The sequence below is a fragment of the Daphnia magna genome, linkage group LG9 (assembly GCF_020631705.1).
Source record: "Daphnia magna isolate NIES linkage group LG9, ASM2063170v1.1, whole genome shotgun sequence".
NCBI lineage: Eukaryota > Metazoa > Arthropoda > Branchiopoda > Diplostraca > Daphniidae > Daphnia > Daphnia magna.
Window position 1 is genome coordinate 2,032,495 of NC_059190.1, and position 12,680 is coordinate 2,045,174.

The 12,680-nt window shown below is 40.4% G+C and overlaps 3 protein-coding genes and 1 long non-coding RNA gene across 9 annotated transcripts; 2 read left to right on the forward strand and 2 right to left on the reverse strand.

Moving 5' to 3' along the window:
* The first annotated feature begins 266 nt into the window (after positions 1-266).
* On the forward strand, positions 267-8,102 carry LOC116930866 (solute carrier family 2, facilitated glucose transporter member 1). 5 transcript variants are annotated; one of them, XM_032938291.2, is made up of 9 exons: positions 267-675; positions 5,123-5,221; positions 5,323-5,483; positions 5,566-5,755; positions 5,853-6,066; positions 6,185-6,372; positions 6,443-6,655; positions 6,741-6,944; positions 7,013-8,102. In XM_032938291.2, the coding sequence occupies exons 1-9, from the start codon at positions 496-498 to the stop codon at positions 7,151-7,153; spliced, it is 1,590 nt and encodes a 529-aa protein (XP_032794182.2). In that variant the 5' UTR covers positions 267-495; the 3' UTR covers positions 7,154-8,102. The 5 variants fall into 5 exon arrangements, with proteins under 5 accessions (XP_032794182.2, XP_032794184.2, XP_032794183.2 ...); XM_032938293.2 differs by lacking the exon at positions 267-675 and adding an exon at positions 2,197-2,704; XM_032938292.2 differs by lacking the exon at positions 267-675 and adding an exon at positions 2,955-3,091.
* LOC116930914 lies at positions 2,789-3,286 on the reverse strand. Its single transcript, XR_004398634.2, has 2 exons — positions 3,147-3,286; positions 2,789-3,085 (listed from the first exon to the last, which is right to left on the reverse strand). It is a non-coding gene; the product is annotated as an uncharacterized LOC116930914 (long non-coding RNA).
* Positions 8,103-8,605: 503 nt separating the features above from the next.
* On the forward strand, positions 8,606-10,418 carry LOC116930887 (CTD nuclear envelope phosphatase 1A). The gene is given in 5 exon segments (XM_032938318.2): positions 8,606-8,880; positions 8,940-9,006; positions 9,071-9,261; positions 9,364-9,711; positions 9,713-10,418. Coding segments are annotated over 5 exon segments (771 nt in total). The 5' UTR covers positions 8,606-8,757; the 3' UTR covers positions 9,755-10,418.
* Positions 10,339-12,066, reverse strand: LOC116930883 (peroxisomal membrane protein PEX14). 2 transcript variants are annotated; one of them, XM_032938311.2, is made up of 5 exons: positions 11,805-12,066; positions 11,539-11,671; positions 11,296-11,491; positions 10,980-11,204; positions 10,339-10,865 (listed from the first exon to the last, which is right to left on the reverse strand). In XM_032938311.2, the coding sequence occupies exons 1-5, from the start codon at positions 11,892-11,894 to the stop codon at positions 10,547-10,549; spliced, it is 963 nt and encodes a 320-aa protein (XP_032794202.2). In that variant the 5' UTR covers positions 11,895-12,066; the 3' UTR covers positions 10,339-10,546. The 2 variants fall into 2 exon arrangements, with proteins under 2 accessions (XP_032794202.2, XP_032794203.2); XM_032938312.2 differs by having other exon boundaries at positions 11,296-11,459; positions 11,528-11,671; positions 11,805-12,059.
* Between the last annotated feature and the right edge of the window lie 614 nt (positions 12,067-12,680).

Consider the following 12,680-nt stretch of genomic DNA (forward strand, 5'->3'; position numbering starts at 1 on the left):
TTGCTGCTTCGTCGGAAGTTACTCTTTTAAGTTCGTTTTGGCGCTTCCTCGTGAAATATAAACATTTTTGCGTTTCCGGAACTAGCACGTGGTGTGATGCACCAACGCGAAAGGGCAGGTTTTGGTTTACTAAAAAGAAAAAGAACAGAACCACGTAGAAGAGCAGAGAAGAGAGCAGCTGGAAGATGCATGGCCTGGAACGCTATCAAAAAAAAAAAAAGTAAATAAAGAACAAGCGAGAAATCTATTTTTACCTCGTCGAGAAGTAAAAGAGATGCTGCATCGACTGACTAGCCAGCAGACATTTGCGAGTCGGCTAGCGGACGAAACATCATCCGCGTAGCCCTTAACAAGAGTGGTGTTTTAATTATTTATTTCCTTTTCACAAGTTGAACTAATTCACCTTTTCCTGGTGTACATTGATTTTGATCAGTCGGTGCCCTATCGTATTTATCTTCGATTGTCAAAAAAGGAAGGAAACTAGCCCTTTAAAAAATGGATGCAGATGATTATATGGCCATCGGGACTGGAGTCGACACAACGCTGAGTGGTCTCGAAGAACGCCGGCCGCTAACCTTGCTACAGCTGCCCGGCGAAAACGGCAATGCTTCTACGCGGTCTTCCATGTCCGATCTCGGGTCACCGATCTACGAACGCCGATCACGACATGACATTGTAAGTCTGAATTTTTCTTTTTTAAACTTCGAAATTCCATCCCCTATATTTCTTCCCGATGACAATGCCGTATTCAATAAGAGACGCATCATTTTCACGGACACGCACATGACCTTGAGCTCCCAACACCGTCGTCGACCCGCCGGTACCTATTTTTACCATTGAAGTCACGCGGGTATTCGTGCGTTGTACCATCAACGCACCCGTGATTCCCGTTTTCTGCATACCATTCATTCGTTCCGCATTAAAAGAAACAATCCATCGCCGGATGACTCTCGTTTCGAAATTAAGAATTTGATCCATCATGTCATTTTTCTAGTTTTTTTTTTTTTTTTTACTTTTTCGTCAAGCGATTTTCGAGCTACAAATGCATGTCTTAGTAGTAAAAATAGCTGTTCATTTGTAAGCGTCGGCGCATCTTGGCTACATCCTCCAAAATTCTTTTTCGCTTTTTTGGACGCTGTTCCCAAGACTGACACATAATCAACTGCTTTAAAACTAGTTGTGTCTTGTTTGATTTCGTTCCTGTTGCTGGCAAGCACTCGGCATCTAAACGTTTTCAGTACAACGGAAAACGTATTAAGTTTTCCTCTTTTTTTTTCTTCTTCTTCTATCTTTAGCTGATTAGGTCTGCCTTACCTAACCTAGCAGCTGATAAGCATTTGAACGGGATAGTAGTTTGATCACAGTAGCCTATTGGGAGGACTTTGCCTTCAATGGAAAGAAGCCAGACTGATTGTTAGATCAAGTGCACAATCTATCACGTCTTGTCCACCAAACCTTGGTCTTGATTTCATTGCTTTTTTAGCAGTTAAAACAGTAAAAGAACGTAGAACAGGATAGCGTGATTCGGCAATTGAACAGAGGAAATCTCAATCCCGTGTTTATCGATAGAGCGAACCAAATGAATACCATGTCAAGCAGTGTGCTTTAATGAACGCCCTCGTTGTCCTTGACGCGTTTCCCGTTTGTGAGTTGCTATGGTCTACTCCCATATGTGTTTTTATCGAGTAGCATCCGTCAGTCATCCCAAAATCTCTTAAAGCTAACCAATTTACTCAGTTTGTCGTCTGATTTGTTTTCCTATCAGTGACATGGGACTAGAGTTAGTGGTGTCACTCATCCGTCAACAACTCACCACATATCAAAAGTAGATTTTCTTTCATGAACAATGATCTCTGATAACGCTCGTAACAATAAGGAAGTCTTGGAAAATCCACCGCTGCTGTTTTGTAATATCGCTTTTGACCATACGTTAAATCTAAAATCATATTTTCAAATCGAAGCAGGAACAGGAGAGTAATAGATGAATTGCCTGACCTACAAAAAGAGCAACGCATCGGATTGAGTAACACGGCTCATAAATGAGTGCATTTACCACCGTGCACGCGTTCCAAGATCTTATTTGAACGACCTTTGAAGCGAACTATTCGATCTTTGGTCATTCTCGTTTAGATAAAGAATCGTTAAGACAAGTCGAACTATGGGGTCCATTCGAGAAGTTGTAATTGTAATTCTACACAGTCTGAAAGTAGCTGCTCTCGTACCGGTTTCGTTTGCTATTTCGACTAGCTCAGCACTTAGCACCAGATTCTTCCGATCGCTGTTCAGCGCAATCTAGTCTCGCTAGCGGCATTTGACGGGCGGATTTGCAACTCGAACAAGTTTAAAATTTGACTGTTTAATCAGACAGAGTTGTGTCGCTACAACAAGATCGAAATTCCCCCAAAAAAATTATTTGAAAAGGGCTAAAAAGGAGGGAGAAGTCCTTCGCGACCTGGGCACCATAAACACACTGTGCGTGACTCCAGAGCTTTATTGATTAGGTGTCTGTACGTTCTGCGCGAAGTGAGACACTCCCGCGTTCGGTCCCTTCTTCAAAGTTCTAGACGCCGTCTGCTCGCCTTCACTAGCTCTTGTTCACGTGTACTTACGAAAAGACGGAAACAAAAAATAAATTTGCGTAATTCCGTAGTTCTACTCAGTTGATAGGCATATTCCTAATTCCACTATGGGGATGGGAGATAAGGTAAGATGAAAATTCCACGTTTGCCGATATGGCACATGTCATTTGCTTTTTTCCCCGCCCGTTGTTTTTAGTTCACCGTGAACGCTCTTGCGACGCCATGTATTTAATCACGTACGACGTGGCAATTCCGACTCCCGATTGACTGATCGAGTAACTTACTCTGCCGTTAGATGTCTTTCGAGTCGAAATAAAAACTACAAAAAATCTCACCTAGTTTAAATTCGAAAACGATCGCAAACGTAGGGGTAACGATAAAAAAAACTTTCCTTTCACGAGCTTCTTCATCTTAAAAAGGCGTATAGAATTTTCGTGCGAACATTCATGGTGTTTTGGGGAGGAGTTGGCTGAATGCTTGATTCCAAGACCGGGAGAAAGGGTGCCCTGAAGGTATAGTGTTGATTAGAGACTTGCTTTTTTTAGTTGTTCTTTCTACCTGTCTTACCTTGAGCGGTTTTTTTTTTCGGTATTCGAAAGAAATGTTTTTGGACGTGGTCTGCAGCTCTTTCGGTTTTTCGTGACTCGTTTCTAGATGAGACACTCAGTTCTACGTCGCTCGCTTCAGAGTGCGATAGTGGTTTTACGCGTATTCTTACTTTAATACCGGCTCGTTTTGACTGAACGAAGACCTTCGTCTGCCGAAAATCACCATCTGTATAGCCAAACATTTCATTTTTCAATGCAGGTAAAACACATGAACGTATTTTCTTTTCCCCGTGCAAACACCTGCTGTTTCAGCTACTATTGGGCAAAGCGGGTTGGCAATAGAAAGTGGCAAATACAACCGCCAGGACGAAAAGCTGAGCGTGCATCACTTCGTGAATTTTTCTCGAATGTAATTTCATCCTTTTATCCGGTCGCGCCACACATCACACGAGTTTTCAATTCAGAACAATCCCCTGCCGAGAGGACGGTGGCCGCTTCGGAAAGCATATCATTTTTATCGTTTCCAGGAGTCTGAAAAGGAAGCATTACGTTTCGTTCTTTTTTTTTTTTTTTTGTGAGCCCGTTATACATTGGCATGTTTTCGGACAAATGCAATCGACGGCTAAAGTTGCGTCGTCGGGAGTCACGAGGCAAGGATTGGGGGCTTGTCGACGCCGACCAATCAGAAAGCAACTCACGATTGACGTCATAGCCGCACCTACGTTCTTGGTGGTGCAAGTAGAGCGGACTCAAAAATCATACTGCTTCAGCATGATAACATTAACGAGTAATATTGTCGACGGTGTATTCTCTTTTTGTTTGATAAAAAAAAAAAAAAAAACATTCTTATTTCGTGCTTTGGAAAGCCTTGCCATTCGCCTTCTTCTACGAATATTCGGTAACCGAAGGTTAACGAGTATCAGCTTTTCGATGAGGGCAGTATTATCGTGATCATGACTGAGTCGTGAGATGTTCCCGCAGCAACTATTTTTCCTGTTTGGAATGTCAGTTGATATTATGGCCCGATAAGTGGTTAATGGACTACTGCGAGTGCCAAAAATTTCAAAAAAACGAAACGAAAGATAACGAGGAATCTGCCACTTGTGCGCTGATAAAAACCCATATCCTTTTGATCTGCTATTTTTGTGAGGCCTTCAATTCCTTTGGCTGATAAACATCAATAGGTCCACTTTAAGCGTCGAGAGCACTGGCATGATGATGAAATCAGTGTATTCCGTTTGCAATAGTAACCTGCCCAGTAGGATTAGCGGAATCGGCTCATACGCGCAGTACATGCGACTTGGATCACGTCGACGCCAACGTCCTGTGGGCTGCGCAGTTTTTCTCTCCGTTATAAAAGACAAATGGAACCGCCGAACCCGATGTCAGTATTGGTCCGTCACTCGATCTATTCGATAACATTCCACAGTGCACCGTGCTCGTTTCCCTTTTCCATAGATTTAAACTTCCCGCCATTGGCTTCATCCGTCAGACGAGTTAACTAATGGCTACCAATTTACAGGTGATTGGGACTTTTCTTGCCATTTATAGCCATGTCAGTGTTTGCCAGATTCAATGTCAACAAGTGCAAAAAAGGAATGGCGTTGTTTCGTAAAAGCCCCGCACGGCAGAACAAGTAGTGGAAGACGAATTGGTGTACGTGAAGTTCCGCCGGATCGATACTACATTGGCGTGACGTCTTTTCGTTCACGTTGAAGGTCGTTTGGCGCGACTTCGACCTTATTCTCTTGATCCCGCTACAACAACCTTTTTTTTTTTCCATGCCGTAGATTTCATTTTGTTGTTTTAACTGCACGTCTGTCAGTCGAACAGGAAATGTTTCCAGGGTCTATCAAGGTTATCGGCTGTCCTAGAGGAGACATATCCTTGAATTCTTTTTTCCGACAGGCTTGCTGGGCGGGACGTTGAATGGGAAATTAAAGCTTTCCTGAAAATACCTTGAATAACGATATCCGTTGTTTCTGGTCTTTGTAGGGATTGAACGGAAGATTGGCGTTTGCCATTGCGGCTGCAGCCTTGGGATCTGCCTTTCAACATGGTTACAATATTGGCGTCGTCAATTCACCTGGAGAGGTATGAATATTTCTTGCTGTATGTTTTTTTGTCTTCCAATTTTATCATATTTCATTTTTTTTTTTAAATTTATTATTCGCTCTATTATGATTTTGTAATAGCTTATCCGAACATGGATCAACGATTCACATTATAACCGAACAGGCGAAGCGTTGTCGTCACCAGCAGTCACTCTTATTTGGTCATGGGCAGTGTCAGTTTTCTGCATCGGTGGTATTATTGGAGGATCTTTAACCGGAATTTTGGCTGAACGCATGGGCAGGTTTGTGACAGGAGTCATGATTGATCTGGAGTTCTGAGCTTCAACAATTTTTCCTTGTATGATACTTTATCTTGTGCAATAGGAAAGGGGCTCTACTCTTCAACAATGTATTTGCCATCATTGGAGGTTTACTGGAGGCTTTCACTAAAACCGCTAATTCTTACGAAATGCTCATTGCCGGAAGATTATTCATCGGAATCAATTGCGGCTTGAACGGTGGCTTAGCACCTATGTATCTGTCTGAGATCTCGCCCGTCCACCTGCGTGGCGCTGTGAGTCATTTCTTTTCAGACAACTTTCACATATTGACGATTCCAGTTTAGTATAACTTTCATTATTTATCTTTTTTTTTTTAATCATTAACTATAGGTTGGTACCGTATATCAATTAGTAGTCACTATCTCGATTCTAGTGTCACAAATTTTGGGTATGGAATCATTGCTTGGCACACCCACTCTGTGGCCCATTCTGCTTGGTTTGACCATCGTCCCGGCCGCTTATCAACTAATTGCTTTGCCATTCTGCCCGGAGTCGCCCAAATACACGCTGCTGAATAAAGGAAAAGAGATCGAGTCCCAACGAGGTCAGGATTGTGATTAGAAAGATTGATTAGTCAGACGGGCGGTGACGTTTCCCGTTAAGGAAAGCAAAAGGCAACGTTTCATTTATTTAATTTTATTTTTATTTGTTCGTTTTTTCAGCTTTGACCTGGCTGCGAGGGACTTTGGAGGTACATGATGAGATGGACGAAATGCGCGCTGAATTCGAAGCAATGAAACTGGTTCCCAAAACTACTTTAAAGGAGATGTTAACGAATCCTTCTTTGCGCGCTCCAATGAATATCGCCGTTATGATGATGTTGGCACAGCAACTCTCTGGAATCAATGCCGTAAAATTTTATGAAAAACTCGAATCCTAAACTATCACGGCTAACTCTTGGTTAATTATTACAACTACAGGTGATGTACTTTTCTACGGACATTTTCATGTCTGCCGGTTTGACTGCTGAAACTTCGCAATATGCCACTCTGGGTATGGGAGGCATGAACGTGCTGATGACTGTCGTTTCTCTAGCCATTATCGAAAAAGCTGGTCGCAAAACGTTGATGCTGATTGGTCTGGTTGGCATGATGTTTGATGTCATTCTTCTAACTGTCTGTTTGGCGCTTAAGGTAAATTTCGTGTCAATTTACTTGCTGGAATATGTGATTTATGCTGGACACAAACCTAATGTGCTGCTGGATTTGTTATTAATAGGATGTGGCGGCATGGTTGGCATACTTCAGCATCGTCTTGATTATTGTCTACGTCGTGTTCTTCGCTACCGGTCCTGGCTCCATTCCTTGGTTCCTCGTTACGGAACTGTTTAATTCTTCTGCTCGTCCTATGGCAACCGCTATCGCCGTAACCGTCAACTGGGTCGCCAATTTCATCGTCGGCCTTGGATTTCTTCCTATTCAGGTTGATCGCACTTCGATAATAAAATAATCTGCCGTTCTTATCGAAATTCATTCATTTTATTCGTACAGGAATTGTTAGGTCCATACGTTTTCATCATTTTTGCGGTCTTCCTGGCTTTCTTTAGCTGGTTTACCTGGAAGAAAGTGCCGGAAACTAAGAACAAAACTATCGAAGAAATTAGCGCCATGTTTCGCCAACAGTCCTATTAGAAGCTTGAAATCAACAGCGTGTATACCATATCCGGGAAGACGGAAGCGTTTGAGAACCAGCGACGCTGTTGCTGTTAACTACACACCAACAAAAAGCATATAAAAAAATCAGATTGTATAAAAGGAAAACTTCACTGGACTGTTAAACTACGTTTGTTTGTCAAGTTCTTCGTCCGTCTATTTAGTGAATGTTGTCCACTGGATTTTATTCTAAATTTTTATAATAACAAATCCAAAGTCGCAGGCATAAAACACGCATTCTGGTTCAACCTCAATGTCCCCTCCCAGTGACCTAAACAACGCATCGTAACACATAGCTCCAAATCTGGTTTCGAATATAGGCAGCGAGCTAGACATTTTGAATTTGCTATTGTAGTTACACGAATCCCAAAGATTTTATTGTTATTCCTCCCTCCCCCCTTCTTTCTTTAGATTCTTTATTGTGTAATTTATATTGGTAGTATCAGCTCCCTTCGAATGCATTGCATTTTTATTTTAATTTTATTTTTTATGTTTTATATTTTTATTTTTATTTTATTATTTAGAAGGAGCATAATAGCATTAAAACTAATAGTCGCGTTCTGGGTTCAATGACGATTCGAATGCAGGACCTGTTCTAGATAACTTTATATATTTTTTTTTTTTCTTCTTGTGAATTTACAATTTCCATCATATTTTTGTATATCTAGGTAGGCTAGTCGTAAGACGTAGTCGAGTTATTCAACATACTGTCGACGTTTGACGTATGTATGATTAATCGTCTCAAACTGATTTTAAACAAATTAATGGGTGAAACATATGAATGGTACGATACACGTTTCTTTCCCGATTATACTGGTTGCATTTTGTAGTGTACTGTAATCCATAGACACGAAATGATCAGTGTAAGTGTTTACTTTTGTGTTCAAAAACGTGTTTCGGGATGGATGATATACACGGTATCGAGTTATGTGGCGATTTCAAAACGAGTACACACTTTTTTCTTAACCACTGCCAAAGCATCGTTATAATAATTATAAATTGTAGCTTCTTATAATAAGGAGAAAGTCAAGGTTACATTGTAAAAAATCCGTCCTGTACCTCGTCGAGAACTCATCTTTTAACTTTTGAGCCCATAGATCCGCGCTATTATTAGATATTTCTGCTGTAGCCAAGTCGATATTTTGTCTCCACGAAGATTGAGACCTCGTGTAATTTTAGCTTGACAACATTTTCAAGTTTTAATGGTAATTCGGTGTTGTAAAGAATCCTTGGATTATTGAAAAACCCATCTTTTTCCTTAAATAATTGATAAAATTTTAATTTTACGCCAGAGAGATAAATCAACATACGAAGTTGCTAAACGATCAATTAGTGAATCAAAATGAAACAAATCTGCTTTTAAGAGTATAATTTCCTTTCAGCTAAATATAGCCACCACAAGATGCCGCTAGTGTCAGATGGAGTCGTTGCTGACTAGATTTTGTTCTGCTGTTAAAGCTCCAACATGGCGGAATCAGCGGAGAAGTGTCGATGAAGATAACTTAGTTAAAGTGGAGGAAATTTTCGCGCAGCAGGCCTTAAATTACCCCTTACAAAAATTTTATCACTTTATTTTCGGATGAATGCGCGGACCAAATCCCGTCCCAATGTTGAAACAGTTGCAAATGGGACTTCGCGCCTTTCTCGTGTTGGCTTCCAAGATATGGACTTTCATTTGTTTTGTTTTTCGCAAAAATACTAGAGCGGTAATGTTCATCGTTATTCACTATAATTTTTTTTAATCTCACTACGCTTTGCATTATAGGTTATACAGCATCAGACTGTCAAATATGAAGTATCGCCACTGTCACCATTGTCAAAGCATAGACTAAGTATGTACCAACAAGAGTCTGTGAGGTTTTCTACAAATATTAATTCATTGAAAAAATCTCCTAGGTATGGTGAGAAGAAAAATCCTGGTACTAGACTTGGACGAAACCTTGATTCACTCACACCATGATGGTGTAGTTAGACAAACAGTAAAACCTGGTACCCCACCTGATTTTGTGTTAAAAGTCACGATTGACAGGCATCCTGTTCGTTTCTTTGTTCACAAGCGTCCACATGTTGACTTTTTCCTTGATGTGGTAAGATGCTCAGCAAATGTTTTTTGGAACATTGTTTTTCAACCCTGTGTTTATTTTAATTATTCAAAAGGACAGATAATAAAGTAACTGTTGTTTTGTCAGGTTTCACAATGGTACACATTAGTGATTTTTACTGCTAGCATGGAGATTTATGGAGCGGCCGTTGCAGATAAACTGGACAACCAGCGAGGTATGCTTCAGCGGCGTTATTATAGACAGCACTGCACCATGGACTACGGCAGTTACACCAAGAACCTAGAAATGATCTCGATGGACTTGTCGTCCATATTTATATTGGATAATTCACCTTCGGCCTATCGGTCTTACCCCGACAACGCCATACCCATCAAATCCTGGTTCTCTGACCCCATGGACACTGCCCTGCTCAACCTGTTACCAGTACTAGACGCATTGCGATTCACGCAGGATGTTCGAAGTGTTCTCGGCAGGAATTTGCACTCGCATCGACTCTGGTAGTTTTGCTGACTTGTGATTTTCATCAAGCACATACCAGTTCCCACACTTCTGCCCACCTCCCTATCACCTCTGCAGCAGCCAAGTCTCATTCCCTTATGCGTTCATTCACTCATGATCAGCTTCCATCAACAACTGACTGCACAGTACTGAGTAATCCCAATCGGACTGTTAAATACCATTATGGATTGTCCTCAGATGGCCTCAGTGTTTTTCTCGTTGTGTAAACGATTGGCCTTGTCTAGAATAGACACAACTAGTGAAGTGACGTCTCCGCGGTTGGATGGATAGGTTTAATACGGTGAGTATAGTTTCGTGTGCTGAGACAGACAATTTTTTCTTCTTACAATCCGCGTTATTCATGATTTGTTGACCCTTTCTTCTCTTCTTATTCATTCTTCCAGCTGACAGATTTATTGTTGAAAGCAATATGGCTAACCAAGTGGAATCAACATTCTTAATTGTGTACAGTGAATACTCTTCCTGTCTCCTTCTTTTGATTATCTTATCCCCCTGTCGGAAGTGTGAGAAAACATTATCCCTTTTCCCCTTGTATCGCTCACCCTACCAAAACAAAAGAAAAAACAAACAAAAAACAAAAGATTTCTTTTTCCCTTTTTTATCTTAATGCCCCGAACCCGACAAAATAAGTAAAGTCAATACATGGACTAGTTGATATACAACTTTAAATCTTGAACTCGCTGGCGAAAGAATTGAATACTTCCATGTCCTCCAATTGAACATCTCCAAATTCGTTTTTTTTTTGTGCCAAACAATGAACGAGCATAACAAAGTATTTCACTTCACAATCTTAATCTGTATCTTCACCAGAGCCACCTGAAGCCCCCATCTCTACCATTTCAGCACTATTGGATTCACTGCTCTCACTTGGACCACGGGCAGGTGACACCGAACTCAAACCCGCCTTGGTCAGCGATGTAGAATTTGTGGGCATATCCTCAACAGAAATTATCTCCGGCGATGAGGACAACGAAACACCATCCCCTTGGTTAGTTTTACTTGTCGATTCTGCACGAAGATTTAGTTTTTCTCCTGACGACGTGTCTAGTTGCCAAGAGGGAATAGAAGGAGTTCCAGTTACAATTGGTGGAGGGGCTGGAAACTGCCGCCTTTTATTTATAAAAAAAACAAACAAATGAAACGAAGCTGTAAACATACCTAGTTAGTAGCACCACCTCCATTGGCCGAACTTATTCTGTTACGATACTGTATTAATATTTTACCTTCCTAGCAAAATTGCTTTTAGAGAAGCCATTTCAGCTTTTAATTCTTTAATCTCGGATTGTTCATATTGCTTTGGACGAAGCGTAGCAACTGTATCAGATAAATCCTGTACTGCTGCTGAAACATTGCCTACTAAACAAGTAAGATTTTTGTTCATTTCTTCAACAGTATCTTCTAAAGGATTCTTTTTCTTATGGCCAAATAAGAAAGGTTCTATGAATCGCCTGGAAGATTTAATAGAAATGTGTTAGTTTTCTCTCTTTTTTCTTCCAAAAACCAGTATATCAAACTGCAAACTAATAGAAGTCATTCTACCTGTATAAATAATGAAGGCTGTATGCAGCTCCTGCAATAAGGATCATTGCATTCATAATTTCCTTGAAGAAGCCCCATTTTGATGTTGCAACTGGTGCCAAAGCATGGCTGTACTCATGTAACTGTGCCACTTTAACAGAGGAGTAGTGTCCACGAGTCCCATCCTTTTGTTTTAAGCAAGCATGAAACTTGAATTCTAGAAACAAGACTAGATTGGTTCTAATGACAATACTTTTTCCTCACTGGTTCCAGCAGCTTCAAATGCTGCTGCAATCTCAGCATGGTTCAATCCTTTCCTTTGTAAGAATGATTCTTTCTCTGACTTGGGACGTGTTGCCACACGTGGATTTTGCAAAAATTTTACAGCTGTAGATATCTGTTAATAGTGAACAAACAAGTATAACTGCTTTCCGAGTGACAAAGAACATTTTCAGCTATTGGCAGCCACAACAACGTTAACTAATCAGAAAATATTTTACGGAGACAAGGAATGTGTCGAAAAAATTTACCAAGTCTTCTCGTAAGGCCTGTATATTTCCTTTTTCAGAGTTATCTTCATGTCGGTGTGCACTTCCCAATGTATCAGCATTATTGCTCATTTTGAAGGAACTTTATATGAAAAAGCTTAACTTTCAACAGGGAACAACAAGGGGGCGGGGGTACAAGCAGTTACTACAGGCTCATAGGTTATCTTAGCCCCTCATCCAACAACCTTGAAGGCTCAGTTGGTTTGTTATCAAATGAAAATTGAAGAAAAAACTATTACGGGCGAGGTAATGCTACTAAACAGCAAGCGCAGTTCTTGAATTTGTCATGGCATTTATTATAACTAACATTATGTTATTCAGGGAAAACAGAGAACCAGCATAACTTTGCCGTGCGCCTTGATAGATTTGAGTTAACAAACGATATCATATTTAATCTTGATTATAACGTAATAAAAAGTGGTTAAAACGTCTACATTCGGGTAAATCAAAAATATCTAATTCTCATGTGTAAACCAAGATCATTTTTGTAATCCTCGCAAAATTTCCAATCTAAATCCTGTTTTTATATAGCACTATCCAAGTTTAAGAACACATCGAAATAAACCCAATTTTATTACCGTGACTTTTCCTTAAAAAAGTTGCTTTTACCTATTATAACTAAATCTAAATGCTGGTTCTGTATATTGGTGTTGTCAATTAACGTTTTTTAAATTGTTTTTCTTCAAATTTTTCTCCTAGACAGGATGATTATATGTTAGACGCGTATGGTTTACACAACTGAAAAAGAAGCAACACTTCAAAAACACAGAGCGATGAGAAAAAATTGCCGTAATCATACTTTACTTTTCATTCTTTTTACCCGGGGGCCCTCACTCCGTTCAGGAAGTTCCCGATAGG